The 25,797-nt window shown below is 38.1% G+C and overlaps 1 protein-coding gene across 9 annotated transcripts in view; it reads left to right on the forward strand.

Moving 5' to 3' along the window:
- Window positions 1-25,797, forward strand: part of ERC1 (ELKS/RAB6-interacting/CAST family member 1) — a 518,184-nt gene that overhangs the window by 188,502 nt on the left and 303,885 nt on the right. For 7 of the 9 annotated variants that reach the window (XM_055141299.1, XM_055141303.1, XM_055141300.1 and 4 more), the window contains exons 9-12: window positions 753-893; window positions 3,985-4,125; window positions 4,817-5,010; window positions 14,372-14,383. In XM_055141299.1, coding sequence (XP_054997274.1) covers window positions 753-893; window positions 3,985-4,125; window positions 4,817-5,010; window positions 14,372-14,383 — 488 coding nt within the window. The remainder of the gene's footprint in view (window positions 1-752; window positions 894-3,984; window positions 4,126-4,816; window positions 5,011-14,371; window positions 14,384-25,797) is intronic. The other 2 variants (XM_055141301.1, XM_055141304.1) reach the window with 1 other exon arrangement.

Below are 25,797 nucleotides of genomic sequence, written 5' to 3' on the forward strand. Positions count from 1 at the left end.
AATATTGAAGTCATTATTTTATAGTTTGCAGAGTACTGTGCCAATCCCCCCCCAGATGTTAATGCCTTTGACAGATATTTAAGGAATCTTGGTGGCACAGTTTTAAAGGGAGATGGTCAGTGTCCCTTATAGGCCTCTTCGGCTCAGAATGCTTCAGGCTGCCGGCCAGGGATCAAGATTTGATAGCTGACTATATTCAGAAGTATTGGGGAATATAGTTAAGATGCTGCAATTTTCAAGCATCCTGAGTATCGATTGAGAGAAAGAAGTTTTACTGGTTTCTTTTTGTTTAGTATTTTTAATGGTTTAGTCTCAATGTACTCATAGTTCCCAGAACTCTCCCCTGTTGGTGCATGAATTATGAATTGTTTTCATTACTTTGTGAGAAACATGTGAATTATATTTAAAGAATCTATTGTTATTTATTATTCTCAGGTGTGGGGATTGTCTCAGGTTTTTTTTTTTTTTTTTTTTTTACTTTGGAGTTAGATGGAGTTATTCCAAAAGAATACTTTAGTAATAGCTAATACAAGTTGAGATTATGGGAAAAGTAATGTAAGGGATACAGAAACAAACCCAGATTTTTGTTATAGCAAGGTTAAGTGGGAAGGATGGAAGAATAATTAAAGAACTTAATTATTAACAACACGGCCATATTGTGGATGGCAGATGCATGAGTGAAATTTTTCAGCTGAGAGCTGAATGTGAAGTAATCCGAGATTTTCTTACATATGGATCTTCTTGGTTACCAGGAGCGGACCATTGAGCGCTTAAAGGAACAGCGAGACAGAGATGAGCGAGAGAAGCAAGAGGAAATTGATAACTACAAGAAAGATCTTAAGGACTTGAAGGAAAAAGTCAGCCTTTTGCAAGGAGACCTTTCAGAGAAAGAGGTTAAGATTACCAACATCAAATTATTTCATTTTCTTGGTTCATATGTTAGTGTTTATATACTGTACTGCTTTTTTTAAATTAATTTTTTTGGGGGGTCACACCCAGCGATGCACAGGGGTTACACCTGGCTCTGCACTCACGAATTACTCCTGGCAGTGCTCAGTGGACCATATGGGTTGCTGGGAATCAAACTCAGCTCGGCTGCGTGCAAGGCAAAAGCCCTACCCGCTGTGCTATTGCTCCAGCCCCTATACTGCATTGTAAAAAGAGATGAGATTTTAAAAAATTCTCCTGTAACAGGAAACTTAGAACAATCCTAAAGAGTATTTCCAGAAGCGTAGTAGATGGATCATTCATTTTCATTTCTTATTTCTGTTGGTGAGAGTCCACTTCTTAATAATGTTTTTAGAGATCCTAAAAAACCTGAAACCAGTTTCATGTTTACAATGATTGTACTCATGGTTAAGAGTGGTGAAAGATAAGAAAGATAAGAAGAATCTGCAAAAGAGGAAAAATTATATCAACTCTTAAAATTCATTTCTGCATTTACTCTTAAGGTTTATTTCAGTGTTTGCAGAAAAATCTTAAATTGTTCTTTTTTTTTCCTGGGCCTCCCAATTGGTGCTTAGGGAATACCCTGAAGCCCGCTTCCCGCAATTCTTGGCTAGCTGGGCCATCCAGTTACTCAGTGGAGGACCCATGGATGCATTGTTGCTTAGCCCTGCAGTGTGGGAATGACCTGGACTTCCTGCTAGTGCTCAGGAACCTTCAGGGCCACGTCCTGTCATGCTTAGGAGAACATATGGTGCTGGGGATAATGCTCGGGTGGCCCCTTGCAAGACACGGGCCTTACTCCCTGTACTGTTTCTCCAACCCTCTAAGTCATTCCTGACCTAATATACTTTGACTCTACGGTGGAGAGATCCTGTTAATGTGGAAGTCACTGTCACTGTCATCCCGTTGCTCATTGATTTGTTTGAGCAGGCACCAGTAACGTCTCTCATTGAGAGACTTACTGTTACTGTTTTTGGCATATCCAATACGCACGGGTAGCTTGCCAGGCTCTGCCGTGTGCGCTCCATACTCTCAGTAGCTTGCGGGGCTCTCTAGAGGGGCGGAGGAATCAACTCGGGTCAGCCGCATGAAAGGCCAACGCCCAACCGCTGTGCTATCGCTCCTGCCCTGGAGGTAAATATCAAAAATACTTAGTGCATTGTGATCAGCTAATGATGGATTTTCTTTCTGCTCCTTAGGAAAACTTGTTGAAATTTGTTTTTAGTAAGTCTTTTTTTTTTTCTCTGAAACGGCAAGGTGTTAAATATAAAACAATAAGTCAAGGTGGTTTGGGCCACACAGACAGTGCTCAGGGCTCACTCCTGGCTCTGCACGCGGGGATCACTCTTGCTGTGACTCAGGGGGACAGTATGGGGTTCGGGAAATCGAACGCGGGTCAGCTGTGTGCAAAGTGGACGTGGGCATGGTGCCCTTCGTCCAGCTGACCCAGGCCGCATCCAGCAGCCCTTCAAGCTGGTGGAGAAGGTGGTCCAGCCGCGTTCCAGTTCCACCGGAAATGCTGCCACCACGGGCTCGGGATGCTGTTCCCAGAGGCGCGGCACCCGCAGAGCACCAAGGCACTGCTGCGGCGGGCGGACGTGGAGCCCACCCTGCGGCCTGGCCACCTCTCCGGCGCCTCTGCGACACCTACCGGGACATGTGCGACTGGGACCCTTGCCTCTTCGCGTACAACTTCCAGGAAAAAAGCCAACCCCAGGCAGAAGAAGCGGGGGGTGGGAGTGACAGCCTGTAATGGGGGACGGGAAGTAGCTCAGCACCTGCCCCGACTCACTCCCCTTCCACTGGACACTCCGGTGGAGAAAAACAGGATCAAGACACAGGTCCGCGGTGCTGGAGCGATAGCACAGCGCGTAGGGCGTTTGCCTTGCATGCGGCCGACCAGGGTTCGATTCCCAGCACCCCATATGGTCCCCTGAGCACCGCCAGGGTAATTCCTGAGTGCAGAGCCAGGGTAACCCCAGTGCATCGATCGCCAGGTGTGAACCAAAAAGCAAATAAAAAGACACAGTGCTAGGTTTTGCTTTTTTTACTATATATACTGCATAGATATACATGTTTTGTTTGAACAGCATCTAGTACATCCTTACAAACATGAAGTATCTGCACCGGGTGCGGGTGCCCCTATCCCACATTAAAATAATTTAAATATGCTTTAAATAAAGCAAAAAAAAAAAACAACGGATCAAAGGAAATGCCCAGAGGATTGGGGGGAGGGGTAATCTCATCTGAAAAGTAATAGCTTCCCACCTTTTCCACATAAATTAAAATAGAATGATATTTTAAAGAAAAAAAAATAAGTCAGTAAGTCAGTGCAGCTACTGCAGCTATTAAAGTTGACTACTTAAACTATTAAAGTTTTTCTGTGTCCATGTATTTTTTTTTTGAGAATGAAAATCTATTGATAGAACTCTAAAATAGCACTTCTCATTTTTTTTTTTTTTTGATGTGTCTCCCTTTCAGCCTTCTTTCCTTCTTGTGACTCTGTTCCTTACTGGGGCTGTATGGCCTTTGGTTAAGAGACATTGCTCTAAATTATCACTCCATTCATACCTTTTTAAAATGAATATTTTTGATATTATCTTATTTTAACTTGAAAACTTGGACTGGAGCAATAGCAAGTGGGTAGGGTGTTTGTCTTGCATGTGGCTGACCTGGGTTGATTCTTTCGTCCCTCTCAGAGAGGCTGGCAAGCTATTGACAGTATCCCACCCGCACACACGGCAGAGCCTGGCAGGCTACCCATGGAATTATTCGATATGCCAAAAACAGTAACAAGAAGTCTCACAATGGAGATGTTATTGGTGCCCACTCGAGCAAAACTGATGAACAGTGGGACGACAGTGCTACAGTGCTACTTGAAAACTAAAGCTCTAATAGTTTTTATTTCGTGCATGTTCTGAAGATGAAAATATGTCAATATATTAACAGGAAAAAATACCCATGATAATAAAGAATTTTAAATTTGCATTTTGCTATATAGTTAGCATTTATTTTGATGCATTTTCCTTCTTTTAGACTTCTCTCTTGGATCTGAAAGAGCACGCTTCTTCCCTGGCCTCCTCAGGACTGAAAAAGGACTCCAGGCTTAAGACACTCGAGATTGCTTTGGAGCAGAAGAAGGAGGAGTGTCTGAAAATGGAATCACAGTTGAAAAAGGTTAAAGAAAAAATGTCCATTTTCTTGCTTTGCTTTAAATATGAAATTTATTTAAAGCAGAAAGTTACAGTTTTCATGTGGGAATAAATTAACATGGAGTAATAATCCCCTGACAGTCAAAATATCACTCAGTTAATCAGTTCTATCAGGATTCTTAGCCCATCTCATTTTACTCCTGTCCACTCCTAAGCTCTTAGAAAATGGGAGAGTTAAAAAAAAAAATTAAAATGTATAGTTCCATTGGATGAAAAAAAGATTTGTAATATTGATACAATGTAAAAATATCAATATTTGATATTTTTCTTCTGTATATATCAGGCTTCCTAATAAGAGATAGTAGTGGAAAATAATAGGATATGGTAAGGATATTTACTCTCCATTTCTTTGATTTATGTATAATGTTTTTATGAAAATTTGTAATTTTTAAAGACTTTGATGTTATCTCAGAGATACCAGTAGTAGATTTTTTTGTTTTTGTTTTGGATCACACCCAGTGATGCAAGGCAAACACTTACTTCCTGTACTATCTCTCTTGCCCTCTTTTTCATAGAGTAAAAACTTAGAAATTAGAGACTACCTTTTAAATATTTGTTAATGCCTTATTTGAATTGAAACCTAGGCCATTTTTTGGACATGGTTCCCCACTGCTATATTATGTATGTGATAGAATTTGAACACATTTCTTTGTTAGGCACACGAGGCAACATTGGAAGCTAGAGCCAGCCCAGAGATGAGTGACCGGATACAGCAGTTGGAGAGAGAGATTGCCAGGTACAAAGATGAATCTAGCAAGGCCCAGGCAGAAGTTGACCGCCTCTTGGAAATTTTGAAGGAAGTGGAAAATGAGAAGAATGACAAGGATAAGAAGATTGCTGAGTTAGAAAGGTAAGGAAAAGAAAGCCAAAAACGATCGAAGTATGTTAGAATGACTTAAGTACATTTTTAAAAAACTAAATAGTTTGAGGACATCCTTTTTCAGTTTATCTGCCTCTGTGAATTTTGGTTCTTAAGTGCCTGATGTTAATATATTAAATCTGCCTTTCATTCTAAATCAGTCTCAGTTAATTGTTGTAGTCTCTGAAAGGCAGCATAGAATGGCATAAATTGGGAAGCCCGGACAGCATCAACATTGAAAAGTATTCATTGACTAACAGGTGAAGTTTTCTACTGCTCATGTGGGATTTAGAGATAGCTGCATGCTTTTTCCCTCATTAATTTATTGAACGAGCAAATGAGCCCCAGTTCCTTCACTGGGTTATATTTTTTTCTGACCCAATAATTTTCTTTGAATTACGAACGTTTAGGTTTTTCAGATTGTGTAGAAACAGTTTTAAGTGCACCAGTGCTTCGGTCAAATGTAGAAGGAGGAACATTTCAAGACAATTCAAGAGACTTAGATCTGATTTTCATGGACCTTGACTTGAATTGTTCAAAATGAACTTTGAACGGGTTCAGTCACACAGCTCTCTTCAAACTTCATTTGTCATTTTCTTTTCCTTATTAGGTCATTTTATCTATAATTAATCTTATTAGGTCATTTTATCTATAAAATGACCTAATGAGATTAAGCATGTGCTCCGTGACCTTTTCTTTTATACAATATACTAAATGTAAATTCACAGATGCCTCTAAACAGTTCCTCCAGTAGAACTTTAGTAAGCCATCATATTCTGAACAAACACTGATAGTGACAGAAAAAAGTCGCTAACGTATGAGGCTTCTTGGAGACTTGTTCTTGGGGATGTTTCATTTTCACATTCTTGGTGGTTAGAAAGTATTACTGGACTTGATGGTTAGAAAGTATTATTATTTTGTTAAGTGTTTTGGTGTTAGTTAGCCTGTGGTGCTTGGACCCAGCAGTACTGGTGGCATTAGGGCCCTGCTCTTGATGCTCAGGGGCCCAACCATGCAGCACTGGGGTTCAAACCCAGGGCCTCCACATGCCAGGTATGTGCTCTAGCCCATTGAGCAATCTTCCTGGCTACTTGAAGTTTTCTTTTCCTGTCTTGTTTTGTGCTCACAGGATTTTGATTTTCAAGAAACTAGATGTGGAACCCTCATTCTTTTCCTTCACTCCACTGACAGTATAACATGAGTTGAGTGCCTGCTCACTAGTTTTCCCCCTATTTTAATATCAGCCAAGCCTATTCTCTTTTTCTTGTTCTGGATAAGATGACAGATAAAATTATGCCAGAAGTTACACATTGCTAGTATCGCAATTAGGTTATATTAATTTTTTTTTCATTTTTTTATTACATTGCAATGTTCAGGCTGTGATTCCTGGCTCTGCTCTCAGGAATCACTCCTGGTGGTGCTCAGGGGACCATAGAGGATACCCGGGATTGAACCTGGGTCAGCCACATGCAAAGCAAGCTCCTTGCCTGCTATATTATCTCCCCAGCCCCAGATTATGTTAATTTTTATATGTTTTCTTTCATTTTTATATAGAATATCACCCAGCACACACACATCTCCTCCCCACAACACAGTCCATTGTAGGTTCATTTGCATAGAGGCCAGGTTTTTTTGGGAGGATTTTAATTTCAAGAATAGCAGCAGTATTGACTGTACATTTTACAATGCACACGTTTGGTGGATTGGTGACTTGCTGTCAAATCAGTGGAGAAAATCCTTGATAAAATTTTATTTTTAGATTAAATTTGTTTTTGTTCTGGGGATAGAATGCAGTGCTTCTTACATGTTAGGCATGTGCTTTACCACTGAACTATGGCTCTGGCCTGAGTTTAATTTCATGTATTAAAATATACATAGAAATTATTGCTTCCTACTTTAATTTAGTTAAAATGTTCCAGTTTGTTTCTGATCTTCAAAGATAGATGTGATTTGAAAGAGTACTAAATGGGATTATATCTAATTCCATATTCAGTGCATGCCAAATAGCTTTTATTAGACATTGCATATAATTTTGAGAAAAACTTGCAAATGGTTTCTTGTTCTACAAAATATAACTTTTATAATTTTATAAAACTACATTCCACAGTATTGTTCTCTACTAATTTGGCTTTTTTTATTTGTTTGTTTTGGGATTTCATAGAAAACTTCTGGTTATCAAAAATGTAACAGTTCTTAACAGTCAGTGTTTGGGGTACTGTAATTTGTTTAACTTGGATTAATAAACTTAGAACAATTGAAATTCTACATTTGGAATTAGATCATGCCTTATGTTCCCATGTTTAGTAGTAGAGTGCATGCATGTGGCTGCTCTGTTTTTTACTAACCACTTGCTTCTTGTGTTGCCATTCCACTGTTTCCCATGTGTCGGTGTTTGTCTACCTGTGATTTATCATTTGAGTTTCTCCATTGTTCTTTCGATTTCTTTGATCATGGTCCTATTCCATTGGGGTTTTTGGTCTCTGTGTCTATGTGTGTCCTCCTTTTGGTCATGCTGTTCCTCAGAAAGCCAGTCTCCTGCAGTCTGTGCCTTCCACACCAGATTTCTGTCCCTGCACCATCAGGGGGGTTTGTTTGGGACTTCTTGGGAAAGTGAGTGTTCCATTTGGCGGTCGTTCTCTCCTAGACTGAAATGCTGTGCTGCTTTGACTGTTGCTGCGGCTTGCTCTGGATTGTGCTTGATCAGAATTAAAGAACAGCCAGTTAGGTCACATTGAACCATACCTTTTAGAGACATTATTTGTGGATAGAACATGTCATCTCTATGGTAAGGTTTGGATTTTATTGGTTGTCACTGTCAGCCTTTATTTATAGTCCTCATTCTAGGTGGTGGTTGCTAACTTGAGTGCCGTTTCAGTTACTTAGCCTCTGGAGCTGTACAGCCACTCTCTAATTTAGGCTATATGTTAGATACTTTTTTTCTGTTTTAATAAGGTGTCTAGCAACATCTAAATGCAAAAATAAAAACAATAATTGAACTAAAGAAAATTCTTAGTATTCTTTGAAAATTTCCTAGTGTTTCTCCTGTAAGGATATCTAATACAGAAAGACTTTGATTAAATCAAGAAGAACTAATTCCTAGACTTTTGGCTGGTCTTGACAACAGCAGTGCCCTTTACATTGCTTAGATTAAGCAATAGCAGTTCCTATTTGAAGGTGATTTAGTATTGCATTACTGTCTTGGCCTGCTGCAGTTTTAAAGAAGGAAGTATGCAAGTCCTCCTTACAGCCACAAATTATTAAGCATTTCCCTAGTTATATCCTAATAAAGAAAAAAACATTCGTAGCATTCAGTTACAGGGGCAGAGCCAGTATGATCCTGGGATCTGTTCAAGCAGGTGTGAAATCTGGACAACAAGCTGTCAAAAAGAAACTGCTGTCCAGATTGAATTCTAATGAGCATTTGCCAAAAATGGGGTCCACATCTGGGGACACCTTAACCCTGATTTTAGTACCTTTCAGGGGATTCTGTTTGTCCATGCTGATTATCTGAGATAATCTTCTTTACTTAAATGGATTAGAGGCTTTAATTATATCTGCAAAATACCATCACAGCAACATCCAGATTAGTATTCAGTTAAGTAACTGGGCACTATAGCCTAGCAAGTAGATACTTCAAGAAAACCATTAATGGTTGGTTCAGGATAGTCTTTCTAGATTAAAGAAAAACTTACAAGTGAGCAGACCCAGGTTGACATGTCTTAGTGGAAGCAGATTGATTTACTTTAGTCTTAGGAACTATGAATGTAATTGAGAATTTCTCTTCTAAAGTGAGCCTATCAGAGTGTTTAGATTCATCACCAGGACTGTTTTTGACATTGTGTTTTTGAAATATTTAGAAAAGACTAGTGTAGGCTGATTCTTTAGTATCGATTCAGACTTCTGAGTGAGTCGCTTGTTGTCACCTTGTTCATACATTCTGAGTACTGTATACATGACCAGTGTGTTAGGAGTATACTTGGCAGTGTATATGCCAAGCCATGTTTTGTATTTGCTTTATAACTTTGTATTTGCTTTTCTACCTTTTCCTAATACAGAAATTGTAATGAATTTTCTGAGTTTTTTGTAGGAGAAATCTTCATTTTAATATGAAGTTCATTTAGATTTAATGGAACACGAACGTTTACAAACTTAAATTTGAAGATGGGAACCATCTTTTGGTGTTCACATAACATAGCAATCAAGAGAGCCTTTTGTCTTTACTTTTTTTTGGTTTTTGAGCCACACCAGTGGTGCTCAGGGCTTCCTCCTGGCTCTACTCAGAAGTCCCTCCGAGGGTGTTTTTTTTTTTTTTTTTTAGTTAATTTTATTGAATCACCGTGAGATAGTTACAAGCTTTCGTGTCTGAGTTACAGTCAATAATCAAACACCCATCCCTTCACCAGTGCACATTCCCCACTACCAATATCCCCAGTCTACCCCACCTTTCCCACCCTCCCACTGCCTCCATGGCAGACAATTTTTCTCATACTCACATGTGTTGCCTTGGATCCAACTCAGGTTGGCTATTTGCAAGGCAAGCACATTATTTGCTGTAGTATTGCTTTGGTGCAAGATAGCCTTTGGTTATCAAAGGTTAGGTATTTCAGTGACAAAAAGTATAATACGGGCTGGAGCAATAGCACAGCGGGTAGAGTGTTTGCCTTGCATGCGGCAGACTTGAGTTCAATTCCCAGCATCCCATATGGTCCCCCGAGCACCACCAGGAGTAATTCCTGAGTGCATGAGCCAGGATAACTCCTGTGCATGGGTGTGACCCCCTCCCGAAAAAAGTACAATAAACTTGCTATTTTGTAGTCCAAGAAATAATAGACTATCTGAATTTACTACATTTCCTCATTTGTACGAATGTAAAAACTGGGGTCTTAATGGAGATAGATTTTCTATTACTTGCGGTTCAAAGCATTTGAACTGTCATAGTTATTTAAGTTCTAGGTTGTTAGTCTCTGAATTAACTGCCTAATTATTACACAATAATTTTGAACCTCATTTGAGTTAGTGAGAGGTCTATGGGCTTTGTCAGATTGAGAGCAATATATTGAACAGAGCTTCAACTGGGGTCATTTTCTTATCTCTCCAGAAGTGAGATTCAATCTGAGGCTGTTACTTGTGTGTGTATGTGCGTAACAGAAGGAATATTTCCAGTGGTATTTGGAGAAAGTTGCCAAGTTTAAACTTTCTGGCCAAATGATACTGCTTTTTGAGTTGATTTTTAAATATCTTTTGTTATTTTAATTGGCCTTAACTTTTTAGCTTTTATAAGTGTAATCATGCAGGAATTAAGGGAATAATTTTCCAATACCCTTTGTAGACTTAAATTTAGTTTCTTCTTTAGGCTTTTCCTGCTTAGATGGTTCCAGAATAGCATACTCTCCACCCCCACCCCCTCTTGTAACATTCAGCCTGGGCTGCCACAATCAGTCAGAGTATGACACATTTTTTTTCATCTGTAGTGAAGACCTTAGCATGGGTAGTCTTGAGTTTTCTTATTTGTTTTTAAAGATTTTTTGGGTTTTTTTTTTTTTTTTGGCTTTTTGGGTCACACCTAGCGATGCACAGGGGTTATTCCTGGCTCATGCACTTAGGAGTTACTCCTGGCGGTGCTTAGGGGACTATATGGGATGCTGGGAATCAAACCGGGGTTGGCCATGCACAAGGCAAACGCCCTACCTGCTGTGCTATCATTCCAGCCCCACTTTTAAAGATTTTTTTAGTTCTGAAACTGTGTGATGAAAATGGAGGTGTTTTTATTTTTCATAAATCTAATGTGTTGGGAGCTATTTTGCACAATGATGATAATGACTTTGTGGTTCAGTAGTTTTAGAAAGGTTAACTTATTTTTTTAAATCAGACTTCCAAGTTGGAAAATAAATATTTTTCTTTTTCTTTTCCCTTTGATTAAAATTTTCTTTCTGTGAATATCAGAATGTGGCATTCTGACCCCTTGTAACTTTTACCTCTTTGGGAAAAAATATTTTTATTGACCTTTTATTTTTTATTTGTGCTTTTTTAAAAAAAACTAAAATAAAAATCTATTTGATTCTGTCCTGTGGCTACATTACTTAGGGTTCAGTCAATATACAGTATGCCTGCTTAGAGACAGAGCCACTTCTCATTTCATTATCTATGTTCTCACATTTTTTTACTTTTATCTTCCTTCCTATCACCCAAATGTTCAGACATCAAACAGATAGAGATTTAATAGTCCCATATATGCTCATTTGTTAAATTGAAAACATTTTATGTTCATGCTTTTTATGTATTTGTCATTTTTATAATTATACATATTTTTCTTCTGTAGAAGCACAAGTGGACTCTTATCATAAAATATTCTTAAAATTTGACATAATTCAGTAGGATATTTTTTGATCTTCAGATTAAACAAAAGTCTAGATAACTGTCTTTTTCTTTTGTCACAGTGAAATGTTGAATCTAGCTGCTGTTTTTATATTTTAACATAGAATAATGATGTCTTCTGTTCTTGCTTAACTGATAACAAATATACATTTAAGAGACTAAATGGTTTCAGTTAAGTATGGGAGTGGAAGAAAATATTCCCAAATTAATTTTTTTTATGTATTTTATTTTAAAGGTGTTTCTAACAAAATTACTATATTTAACTATTATACTTAGGTATTTGACTAACTACATCTTGAAAGTATATTTAGGTTGGCCTAAAAATAATTTTTGAACCTTTTCATGGGAAAGAAGAACTTTATGTTTGTTACTACTTGTGTCAGTATATTATACTGTGGTATAATATAATCTAGAAGTCTAAATCTGCATCTGTAGTTTTCATTTTTTGAATAGTTTTCTGTAAAGCAAATCCTGAATTGATATTCAGTTTATTGTCCTTAAATATCTTCCAAATGGAAATAACAAACTACATATAGTTCTGATATAAACTAGTACATAGGGTTTTTTTGTGGTGTTGGTGGGCTTTACACCTAGTGATTGTCAGGGGTTGATTACTTCTGGGTCTGCAGTCAGGAATTAGCTCCTGGCAGTGCTCAGGGAACCATATAGGATGCCAGGGATAGAGCCCAGGGCAGCCCTCCCTGCTGTCGTATCTCTCCAGCCCCTCAAGTGTAAGGTTTTTGAGGAAAATAACTCCTGGGTGAAGAATTTCCTTACCTTTGGATTAAGTATCTTTAATCTGTGAAGTATAGGGGTAGGAATGAGTGTCTAATGTGGTGGAGAAAAAAAAGGAAAAGAAAGATGCAAGAGTATTATAACTGAAGAAAACTCGTTCTTTATCTGATCCCGCTTGCTTCAGCTTGCTTTATGAAGAATTTGGCTTGTTTCTTCTTTCACCTGGATAAATTTCACTGATTTTGTTTCAAAGAATAATGCACATGGTCAGTTCTGTTAAATTATCTTTCCAGAGTTTCTTGTCAGCATAGCACCTTTATTATAGGCTTGATACGCTTTGTATTTAGTGGTTGCTTAAGATTTTTATGTAAAAGTGTAAACTAGAATTTTGTATAGTTACTCTGTGAAATTTTGAATGCTCTTCTTGTTTTTTTTTTTGTTTGTTTTATTTGGGTTCCATACCCAACAGTGCTCAGGGCTTACTCCTGGCTCTGTCCTCAGGAATCATTCCTGGTGGTGCCTGGGGACCTTATGTGGTTCTGGGGATTGAACTGGGGTTAATTGTGTGCCAGGCAAGTGTCTTTTTTCCCATACTGTCTCTGAATCTGTTTTTTCCCTCTTAAGCTTAACTCCCTAGTAGATAGTTTTATGCCAACATGAAATATGACCTACAATAAAGTAGGTCAGAAAGTAATAACATTTGCTCAGTGTTGGCAGGAATAGCTTTTTAAAAAATTGGTTTAATGGTCTTAAATGCAGTCTTGCAATTATAGTAGATTTCAGTTGGTGTCATTATTAACCAACAAAAGCTTTAAAAGATCATTGAGAACTATAATTTGGAGATTGGCCTCTTTTTATTTTCATATACTATCTTATGTGTGCGAGAGATTAAAGGTTTTTTCTGATTCCCTTTGGAATATCTGTGTGTCATGGAACATACAAGAAATACCAGGTGCTATCTTACCATCCTTATCCTGGATCCACCCCTTATTTTCTGAGAGATAGTGTGGAAGTCATTCTGTTTTTCCTTTTCATCTTAGAAAATGGGAGTAAAAAAATCTTTGCATCCTTACCTTTGTTTTGTGTTGTTGTTGTTTACATTTCCGAGCCACATCCAGTGGTACTCAGTGCTCACTCCTGGTTGTGCTTAGGGCACTCTGTGGTGCCAAAGGTTGATTACATTGAAGGAAATGTGGTCTTTCCTTGAATCACACTTGACTCACTATTGTCTTCAACATTTATTATTCTTAGACTTTTAAAAACTCTGCTTTTAAGTACTGAAACACTAAAGAACATTAAATCACCAAGTGAAATGGTGCTTGCTTTCAAGAAATAAACCTCTCTTTAAATATTTTTAAAGGAAAATTAGATCCTAAAGACAATCTGGGTGGCACTGGCCATCTATTTGTAGTACATACTAATTTCAGTGAAATTGATTTACTTTCCAAAAGGAAGAACTGCATGTTACTAGGAAAAGCAATAATGAATCATTGGGGTTTCAGATCGTATAGGAAATACTGAGCATGGCTGTATTGCATCTTTTAGCTGCTGAACAGTATTGGAAATGAATTGATATTTACATAACTTTATGTTCTTGTTCATTATTGCTTTAGATTGCACCATTTGGGGTGGAATTTGGTAGATTTGAATAAGAAATATTATAAGTAGGGGAAAATACAATTTTCACATTTGAGAAAATTATTTCAAATTCTTCTAAATAAGAGTTCTGCATTCTATAGGATAACTGTAATTGTCAGTATTATTTTGTTTTTACTCCTGGGTCACTTGAATTCAAGAAATAGAGTAGGGTGAGAAAGAAGTAGTTAACTATAAGGTGTGTGTATATGAGACAGTCTCAACTATGTATGAAACTAAAGTTGTGAAAAAACAATTAATTCATTTAAAGATAAAGGGAGAGATAGCTAACCTCTAACCTCATCTTTTAAGAGGAATTTTTTTTTCTTGTCCCAGGAAATGACAAATTTCAAACAAAAATATTTTCTTTAGAAATTTGCATAATGGTAGATGGTGTAATCTAATATAAAAATTGACTTGTTGAGAGTTAAAAATCTGAGATCATAAGTTTTTAGTTCCTGTACAGACTCTGTGTGACTTCTTCCTCTTCTCTAATCCTGTGTTTTGTTTTATTCTGTCTATGAATAATAATATAAAATATTGTCCTTATTAATTCTTTCTAACTTTCTCTTTCACATTTCCTTCCTGGATTTGCTGTTTTCTTCAGTCTCACATCAAGGTCAGTATGCCTGTACTAAAATAAAGATATAACAGAACATTGTATACAAATGTTATCTTGAACTCTAATAAAGAACTGAAATTATGGAGCTTATACCAGGAGAGTGCAGTTTAGAAATCAAGTTTTGAGTGCATATAATGTCAGGAGTTTTAAGTTTAACTAGAAGATTTTACTTAACGCTCTGTGCTTCAAAAGAGTAGTAAGAAACCAAGAATTAGACATGAAGGACAGTTGCCATAATCTACGTATTCGCATAAGAACTCTCACCTCTTTTCATGGGCACAGATTTATTCCTACCTCTCCACATGCGTTTTATTTTCTATTGACAATTTTTTTGTTTACTATTTTATAATATTATGGGATCTCCGGCCTAGTGTCATACCTTCATACCTAGTGTCATCACTCACACCATTATAATTCTAGTGACAGGGGATAGAGAAATTGTCCAGTAGGTAAAATGCTTGTCTTGCTTTTTTTAGGCTCAGGGGAGAAGGTGTGGGATGGTGCCAGGGAGGTCACACCCAGAAATGCTCAGGGTTTACTTCTGGCTCTGCACTTAGGAATTATTCTTGGTGGTGCTCTGGAGACCATATAGGATGCCAGAGATCAAACCTGGTTCATCTGCGTGCAAGACAAACACCCTATCTGCTGTACTATGGCTCCAGTCCCAGTGCTTCTTGGCTTGCAGCTGATCTGGACTGATCCCAGCACCCTATATGTTCTCCCAAGCCTGCCAGGAGATAATCCCCGAGTGCAGAGCTAGGAGTAAACATGGAATGTCACTGGGTATAGCCCCCAAACAAAACCAACGATTCCAGTACTATCCCACTACCAAAAAGATGACTCTGCCCATTCCTTCCACCCATCTTACCTTTTTTCTCTCTCACAGCTACTAGTTTCCACAGAGTCTAGGTGTTAGGTTTTTGTTTTGCTTTGTTTTGTTTGGGGATTGTACCTGTTGATGGTTTGGGGACCATACAGTGTCAGGGATCAAGCCCTGCGCCACCCCTTTGAACTCTCTCGGGATTTTGCAGTTAGTTTTGTTGTTTGTTGACGGTTTGCTTTCTTTAGTAATTAATATTTACGTGGGAGTAAAATTACTTGATGTTTATCTTTCACTTCCTTACTCATTTTACTTAGTATAATCTATCACCTAACATTCCCTCCATTTTATTCCAAAGGCATGTTTTTCGTCATTTTTTGTTGGCTCTGTGCTCAGAGATCACTCCTGGTGGTGCTCAGGGGAACTTATGGGGTGCCGGGGATCAAAACGGGTCAGGCCTGTGCAAGGCAAGTGCCCTATCTGTACTAGCAGTACAGCTCCTGTTTTCATCTTTTAATGGTAAAATAATACCACCTTGAATATATAAACCACAACTTCTATTTCTAGTCACCTGTTAAGGCATTTAGGCTTAAAGCATAGTGCTCCTATGAACATAAGGGTGCAAAGACCTTCATGAATTAAGAGTTTTTATAGCTTTTGGAAAGCCTGGGAGTGTATTATTTCTCAGAGATGCAGTATCTCTACTTTAAGGTAAATAGCACAAGTACAGAATGCATTAAATAACATGTATCTTCATAACTAAATTCGTAAGAGAAGGTGGCAGAAAACCTATCAGAAACCTGTTTTTTTTAAAGCTTTTAAATTTTTATGTTGTTTATTTTGCATATGACTGTGGCAAGGTAAAGTAAGGTATGAAAATTTCTGACAGAATTCAGCGAAGGTAGCAGCAGTTTTATAATAACGTTGTATGACTTACTGTTTATAAATCAACCAATGCCTTTGATTCTTATAGATAGCATTTGGGTTGCACAGGACAAATTATTATGATGATGATGAGCTGAGAATAAACCATATGATTTCTCTCTTGTTAGCTGCTAGGGAAGTATTAGAGCTTAGATTTGAAAGCGATTTTTTTTTTCATTGCTTGGTGTTTTTTTTTTGGGGGGGGTGAGGGGCAGGTAGTATTCAAGAGGCCTGGAGGGGTCCCTTCCTCCTGTGATTTTTGGCCAGTCAGCCATAATCGCTCTATGCAAAGGCCTGGATACCAGCCTGCTCAGCCGCTGTTGCTAGGGTTACTCAGGTCACCCCAGCGATGCTCAGGGTTGGCAAGACTTTTCCTGGTGATGCTGGAGTTGATTGTATGTAAGTAAGATTTGTGCCTTAACTCCCGTACTGTTCTCTGTGGCCCTTGATTTCTTTCATTTCAATCTCAGGGGCTCTTCATGTTACTTTAGTCTGGGAATTTATATGCATTGTGGAGCCGTAGGTTCCGTGGATTTTCTTGGCAGATTTGTCATCTGTACTTTTTTGATATTTAAAATTGGGATACCTTAAGGGTTATTGTGAGTACTGGAGTTAGTATAGTTAGCGCTTAATGCTGTGTTTGACACAGGACAGTTAATAAATGGAGCTGTTACGATTTCTCCTTTTTGCTCCTTTTATGGGGTCCTATTTGATCCAGTGCATCATAGCATGAGAGTTTTATGTCATATATTATCAAGGTCTTTTGTACTATCTTATCATTATTAATCAATAATGCAGAGTACAAACCCACTGTCAGATTGTTTACATAAAAAAAAAACCCAAGACATTCTCTTTTATAATATCCTGCTAATATTTTAAGGTGCTATTATTGGTAAAAAGATGAAGTTTTTGATGGAAAAAGTGTCTTTCTTAATTCCACTATTTCTTCTCAATATTAAAATTGAGGGCCTAACTATATTTCTGAAAAAAATTTTACCTTACCTTTAATTATGAATGTATAATTTACATATGGTATGATTTAAAAAACAAAGTAGAACTTGTCTCTCAGAATGACTTAATACTAACCTAATTGACGATGCAGGTTATTCAGTTAGATTTACACTACCCTCTTTTCCTTCTCACTTTGCCAGTGACATCTCTTCCTTAACTACATAAATACAGCTTTATCTTATCAAAAGTTTTCAAGTTATCAGTTCACGCACTTTTTTACCACTTTCCTTTTCCCCTGCAAAAAATGAATGACCTAACCTTTTTCTTTCTATGGCTAAATCTTGTAATTTTCTTTATTTTTTACAGTTTATCAGTTTTCAAAACCTTGCTCCTTAAATTTGGTCTTCTTTATTTCTGGTCTCTTCCGTTGACGCTCCCAAACGTAAAATTTATCCCAGTTTCCTTTAAGAAAAAATATGAATAATGATCCCCAGTGTTTTTCTGTCGCCCTCAGTTCTTCTCTCATTAAATGCCATTAAACTTTCCTGGGTTCTAAATATATTTCAAGGAATGCAAAATTAAACAAGTGTTTCCCCCACCCCAACCCCCTGGCAGTTTTGACTATAGTGTGTTTAAAAAAAAAAAAGGCTCTATTTTGAGTTAATGCAGTATAGTCTTTCTACATAAAAACATTTCATCACTTAACTTGTTTTTCAGGGAAGATAGCTCATAGGATTGGGGCGCATGCTTTGTATCAGGAACCTCAAATTTGATTTTCTGTACTACATGGTCCCTCGGGCACCACTGGGAACAATCCCTGAACAGCAAGTTGAGTGTGGCACCTGAGCACCCGCTGGGTGTGGTTCTCCCCTGTCCCCCCCCCAAAAAAAGAACAAAAAAATTATATTTCTTTTCTTTGTCTGGTTGAGTAGGTCATCTAGAAAGCATAATTTGATTGATTGAGATGAATTGGACGTTTAGATACATAATCTTTCAGGATTTGTTTTATTAATCTCTACCCCTACACTTTATTTTATTTTATTTTTTTGAGGTCACACCTGGTGATGCTCAGGTGATTTACTCCTGACTCTGCACAGAGGAATTACTCCTGGTAGTGCTTGTCGGGGGCCTATGGGATGTTGGGGATTGGGCCTGACTCGGCCTTGTGCATGCAGATGCTGTACCTGCTGTGCTACCACTGTGCCCCTCTCCCCAGTGTTACTGCGGGGCCATCATGTACACTAGTGTCAGTGATCGTGTTTCATGCATCCAGTGTTGTAATACCACCCCCACCCCCAGCATGTCTGCCTTTCTCCACCAATAATAGTATTTGTTTTGACCAACTGTTTTGTGGTAATAGTGATGGTGAACTGTAAAAATCTACATCTTAGCATCCATGTTAGCATTTTTAGTTTAGATTCATATTTATTTTCGATTATAGGGTCATACCGGGTGGTGCTCAGGGCTTACTCCTGACTCCTAGCTCGCTGCTAGCAGGTTCCGGGGAACATGTAGGGTGCTTAAGGATTGAGTCAGGTCAGCAGCATGCAAGGCAATAGCCTGCTGGGTGTACTTTCACTCTAGCCCCTCAGTTTAGTTCGATTTTTTTTTTTTTTCTGTCTAGCTCCCTTACCGTCTCCTTCTTCCCCTCTTTCTCTTCCTATTCAAAATAGAACAGAGACATTTTTAGAGTGATACTTACTGTGGATTCATATTCTTTGTTCATCTGCCTATACCTCTCTTTCTTGCCCTATTCAGTGACATCATTTCCAAGAACAAGTGCAAGGAAGTAGTTCCACGTAGAGATGAAAATACATGATACATTATTTATCCATTTATCTATCCAGCCCCTAAATGTCACTTTATTCTCATTTAACCTGAGGTTTAAACAAATTAAATGAATTATTATCTATATTTTATTTAACAGTAATTGTTGCTGTCTTTTCTTTAAGATAGATGTTTGGAATCTTTGGAATTCTTCCTACCAGCTGCTGTGAAGCCTGAGGCACTGAAAGTTACTTTATTTAATACATCCCGATTGCTGTAGTCTCTTTCATCTAGTTTGGTGACAGGATTCTATAGGACTTGGTTAAACTTGTCATTTCTCTGCACATTTTATATAAATATGTATATGTATATATGTATATATATATGTATATATATATACACATATTTTTGCTTTTTGAGTCACACCTGGCGATGCACAGGGGTTCCTCCTGGCTTTGCACTCAGGAATTACTCCTGGCTGTGCTCAGGGGACCATATGGGATGCTGGGAATCGAACCTGGGTCGGCTGCATGCAAGGCAAACCCACTGTGCCATCTCTCCAGCCCCTAGAAATATAATTTTTATATTACTGACTGATCTTATTACAAAAAGTTTCTAGTCACTAAAACTCCTTATAACCAATGATGTAATTCACAGAAAGAATTCAATGATGTTTTGAGGCTTACTCTTTTTTTTCTTTTGCTGAGGGTGGGGGCTTTTCAGACAGTCCTGAGAGGTCTTGGGGACTGTCCTAGCTATTCTTGGCCAGCTGGGCTGACAGTTCATTGCTGGGACCAAGGATGCACCGATGTCCAGTCCTTTGTTACTGAAAATACTTGGGTCACTCTTGTGATACCCGTGCGTCTCCATTGCTGCATCCAATGACTTGGTGGTGATGGTGGGGGTAAGGAGGAGAGCGGATGGTGCTGTGATGAGACCAGGCTCAGTCAACCATGAGCAAAGCATGAGCCCTGACTCCCGTATTTTCTCTCTGACCTTATTTTCTTGTTATTTATCCAGTATGATCAAGACTTAGTAGATCCTGCGATATTTCTGTTGTAGTAGAATCTGTTTGCAGTTCTATATAAGTGCAAGAGTTTATGCTCTTAAAAAGTTTATGCTCTTAAAAAAAAGTTTATTGCATATTTTTGCTTCCACTTATCTTCACTTTCTTTGGTTTCGTTTTCTCAAACACTATCATTATTCAGAAGCTTGTTTTCTTATTTATTTTCCTTTCAAGAAATAATATTGCTTAGTTATGTCAGTCTTGTGCAAGCAGAGCTTAGACTCTCTTTTTACTATTTTAAATGGTATCTTGGTTGACACATGACCATTGACTTGTGCTGGTCTACCTAACATTTTTTTCTCTGAAGTATGAGTGTTACTGATGTACTGGAAAGTGGTAAATATGATTTGTTTTGTTTTGTTTTGGGTCTACACCTGGCAGTGCTCAGGGCTTACTCATGACTGCGCTCAGTAATTAACTCCTGGTGGTGCTTGGGGGACCATATGGGATGCTGGGGATCCAACCCAGGTTGGCTACCTGAAAGGCAAGCATCTAACCAGCTGTACGATCATTCCAACCCAGACATGGTTTTATAAATCACAGCTGCTGATAATTTTCCTGGCATCTTATGGATGAATTAAAGTTGGTAAATTCAGTAGAAAAATCTGTCATTGTCATCATCATCACTGTCATCCCGTTGTTCATTGATTTACTCGAGTGAGCGCCAGTAAACGTCTGCATTCGTCCCAGCCCTGAGGTATAGCAGCCTCTCCTTACTCGTCTTTAATTTTTTAAAAATTTTTTAAAAAATTTTTTATTAGAGAATCAGAGGTTTTGTGGGATTGTTCAATGACTATCATCAAAATTAATTTCTACATTTAGAAAGCAAAAATGTGGGGTACTCAGTTGAATGTAAATGTTTGATAATAGATGCTTAGTATTGGTGTTTGTTATGAATATTGTGATGTGTTTATGCTAATATGTTGTACCACTTATGCAAATTTTACTAGATCTTACATAATTCACTTGAAGTACCTGACTTCTGCATTGTACCTTCTACAATCTCCTTAAGATCATAAAATTGTAAAAGATTCCATTCCCCGTCTCAGTCATTAGAAATTTGAGATTAAGAGGAATTAAGAAATTTACTCAGGGTCATAGCTTCTAAAAGAAGAATCTAAGGTAAAAACGTGATTTTTTTTTTCTGACTTTGTTTTCAACTGTCATCCCGTTGCTCATCGATTTGCTCGAGCGGGTGATTTCCACATACTTTACTTTCCATACTACTTGTTTTTTATTTCTTTGTAAGGCCCAGAAAAATGATGTTGATTACAATATGTTTTCCAGTCTGTTTTCAGTTTGTTGGGAGTATGAGACCAGATGTTGAATTAATTATATTATTTCTAAGTTGATAACTGCCATTTCTTCAGCGTATCCCATATATGAGATATTCTTTTCAGTATTGAGTGGAGTTTTTAAATGAATTTTGTCTTTTTGTTTTATATAACATTTTCAGTCTTGTTCAGAGAGTTCATTGCAACAGAATTTTTTTAGGTTTCAGATGTGACTTACTTGATAAGGTAACTTAGAACAGCCCTCTTCAATTGCTATGAATAAACATTTTAGATTGTATTTTTCTTCTTTATACATATTCACAAACATTCCATTTATTTTTGATTTCCCTAAACCAGTTAATTTTTGAACTTATAAAAATATTTTATCAGCTTTGTAATAATAGCTTTTTATACTTTGCCTCTGTTAAAATCCCTCTGAGGGTGTCATATTGGCACAGGTACAAGAGACAAGTTAAAAGTTCAGGATATTACAGTAAAGGTACTGTTTTCTTTCATACCTATTACCTTGTCATTTATATTTATAAAAGCATGTTGAGCCATATAACAAAATGACAAGAAATGAGGCATGAGTCACAAAAAGTAAAGAATTGGGCTGCTTTGTTATAAGTTATACTTTCACAGAAACCTTCCTTTTATCCTTTAGTTTCTGTTTTCATATATAAATAAAATGCCTTCAAGGCCTCAAAATTTATATGCTGGTAAAGCTTGCCAGGCTCTCTGAGAAAGATGAGGAATCGAACCCAGGTCGGCTGCATGACCTACCCGCTGTGCTGTCACTCCAGCACTTGGGCTATATCCCCAGTCCCACCTGTTAGCTAAATATTTTATTATTGAAAGATATAAAGTGTTTCTCTCTCTCTGTCTCTCTGTCTCTCCCTCTCTCCCTCTCTCCCTCGCCTCCCCCCCCCCCACCATGTCCAGATATTGGCCCCATACATTTGAGTGAGGTATGCACAGTATCAATAAACTATTATATCCTTCGCTCCTCTTGGACAAAGCTTTTCCTACTACATGAACGAAAAAGTAGGAAAATGTTCAAATAATAAGATATATATATCTATCTATATATATATATATATATATATTGTATGTGTGTTGTGTATGGTGGTGGTAAGGGGTGGGGTCTACATCTTGCCTCCCGGTGAGTCTACTCTACTGCCTTGGCTGGCTGAGGGGCTGAGGAGCCGGTGACCCACAGTAATGTCACTAAAATAGGCGGCTTGAGCAAATCGATGCTGGTAAAAGCATGAGAAAATTAGTGGTCTTACCCAACAGCTAGCAGATCTGTAACGTAACTTACTTCATTTGCATACACAAATGAGCTTGAGTGTTTATCCTTTGGCTTTTTCTTTATCAGTTTGTATCATTTTAACCATCTGACTCTTACCTGGATGTTATCTTAGTGCATAATACCAGAGACATCTAAATAAGCTTTCTTTTTACAAATATTGGATTTGATATTTAAGGTATATGTTTACTGTAATTAAGGAACTTGACTCTTATCAGAGGCCAGCATGAAGAAATATATCTACTTCATTTTTCTTTACTTTTTTTTTGGTTAGTGTGAATTCTTTTTAATTGTACTTGGGATATTTGCTACCATTAGCACAGAAGACATTACTAAAATGTCATAGGTATTAAGATCCTATTTGGTCTAGGTATTAAAATCTTCAGTAATCATTTTCATAAAATTTTATATTAAAATTAAGATATATGTTGATCATTTCAAAATGGGAGTTCAAATGTTATTTTGAAATTGAGATGAGAGAAGATGGCTCTTTTTACATGACCTTGGATTTTCTGGATGGGAGAGCATGGTACACCTGGCAGTGCTCAGGCGTTACCTCTGGCCTTGTTGTGATTAGGAATCAGCAGTGCTCCCAGTGTTGGGCCCCTGCCTCCCGCAGAATCCTTATTTGAATCCATATTTTAAATAATCCCAAAACATTTCGATTTGACATAAAGCATATGAATTTTATTGGTTTTGTTCTCATGTCTCCGAAACTTAACAAGTATACAATGTGAATTTGGAGGCTTATTTGTTTATTTTTTAATTGACTGTTAGGGAATGAATCTAAGGCCTTATTTATAATGCAAGTTATGCAGCCTGTCACCGAGTTGCATCCCCAGATGAGTTTTTTATTGTTGTTAATGCCAATTTTAGTTATTTTGATAGTATCATGGAATTTTGTATATTAGCTGAATGTGTATATTGTATATATATATGGGCTGGAGCTATAGCACAGAGGGTAGGGCATTTGCCTTGCATGCAGATGACCCGGGTTCGATTCCTCCGCCCCTCTTGGAGAGCCCATCAAGCCACTGAGAATATCTCGCCCCCATGGCAGAGCCTGGCAAGCTACCCGTATTCAATATGCCAAAAACAGTAACAAGTCTCACAATGGAGACATTACTGGTGCCCGCTCGAACAAAACGATGAGCAATGGGATGACAGTGATACAGTGATATTGTATATAATGCCTAGTAACAAAGTTTTCCTTCTAATTAGTGTATTTCAAATCTTTTTTCCTGGGGCTGGAGCAATAGCACAGCGGGTAGGGTGTTTGCCTTGCACGCCGCCGACCCAGGTTCAGTTCCCAGCATCCCATATGGTCCCCTGAGCACCGCCAGGGGTGATTCCTGAGTGCAGAGCCGGGAGTAACCCCTGTGCATCGCCAGGTGTGACCCCCCAAAAAAACAAAAAAAAAATCTTTTTCCTAGCTAAACTCTTTCGGGGGGACCTTCCAAACTTTGCTCCAGGGGTCTGGGGTCATTCCCATTATACTTGTCCAACCAGGCTAGTTAGTTCAGTGCTAAGACCTAGCAATGCAGTGATAGGAACCACCAGGACCCAGTGCGGCTTAGGTGTGCCTCCAGGGCTACCTCTGTGCTTGGTAGGCCACGAGGTGTTAGAGATCAAACTCACGTTCTTGTGCATGCATGGCACGCCCTCTTGACCCCTGAATTATCTCCCTGGCTTGAACAAAACTTCAGCTTTTTTAATTAAATTACAACTTTTTTTAAGTCAGGGTGATTTTTTTAAATACCTAATGGTGGTAGCATTGTGCTTCCCCCCCCTCAAATTTGTGTGGAAGTGTTTATGATAAAGTAATTTTTAAAAAATTTTTGTTTTATTGAATTACCGTGACAAAAGTTACAAAGCTTTCAGGTTTAAGTCTCAGTCATATAATGATCAAACCCCTATCCCTTCACCTGTGCACATGTTCCCCGACCAAGAACCCCAATATACCCACCTCCCACCCACCCCCCACCTGTGTGGCTAATGATCTTCACTTTATTCTCTCTATACTTTGAATATATTCAATATTCCAACAGAGAACGCACTATTATTATTTGGAATTTTCCCCCAACAATCAAACCTGCTGAAAAGGTATCATTTGATAATTTGTTTTCCATTGCTGAGAATGAAGATTATATGAGCTCACGGAGCTGCAAAAGCGGCTGCACGGTTTTGGATTTCTGTTATTTTAGCTCAGTTCACAGTCTAGATAGATGCATTTCTATAAGGAGCCGCTGGGTGCCAAAAAGGGTTAGTAGACCTCCTGGATCATAGTCTTTAAGGAGCAGAGGGGCCGTTTCCTGTGCGGCTGCTCCGGATCTCATCTCTGATAAAGTAATTCTTAACTTTACTACTGCGTAGTTTTTGACAACAATAAACATAAGTGTAGTTCTTACCAAAAAAAATTTAATAAACATCTCTGTATCATGAGGAATTATGCACAGAGTTATGAGTTCCTTCAGGAGCTGGAGCAATAATAAAGTGGGTAGGGTCCTTGCCTTGCCTGTGCCTGACCTGGGTTTGGTTCCTGGCACCATGTATGATCCCTCAAGCCCTGCCAGGAATGATCGCTAAGCACAGAGCCAGGAGAAAATCCACATATGGCCCCCAAACATAAAACAAACACTGCCAGGTATGGCCCCAAAACAAAGAAACAAAAACCCATGTTCTTTTATCTCTATGGAGGTGTTTCAATAATTATAAATTATAGTTATTAAACTTATTGTTAAATATTGTTATTAAATATGAACAGCTTAATAAGGGAAGCAAGTTAGCATGGTATAGATGTGTATAGTGGGCTCAGTAATAATTAAGACCTAGCAGATTCCTTAAAATTAGAATCTAACGGGCTGGAGAGAGAGTATAGTAGTGTAAAATGCCTTGCATGTGGCTGATCCAGATTCCATCTGTAGTATTTCTCATGGTGCCCAGGATTCAGTCCCAGCACCACCAGGAGTAATTTTTAAGCTCAGAGCCAGTAATAATCCCTGGGCATTGCCAGGTATGCCCTCTTACCCCACAAAGAAATTAGAGTTTAAATTTTAAGAGCTAAACAAAAAAACCTCAAAGAACAAGATCAAAATAGTTAGGGCAGATCCTGCCTGGCATAAACTATTTAGTCAGCTGATGGAGCTTCCATTTTAGGGTACATTTATGTCATCTGGGATCTTGTAAACATATGGATTCAGAGTTAGTAGGTAAGAGCCTGAGAATTCTCTTTAAAAAATTAAAAAAATTATTTTTGTTTGTTTTGGCTTTTTGGGTCACATCTGGCAGGGCTCAGGGATT

Source organism: Sorex araneus, chromosome 6 (genome assembly GCF_027595985.1).
Source record: "Sorex araneus isolate mSorAra2 chromosome 6, mSorAra2.pri, whole genome shotgun sequence".
Taxonomy (NCBI): Eukaryota; Metazoa; Chordata; class Mammalia; order Eulipotyphla; family Soricidae; genus Sorex; species Sorex araneus.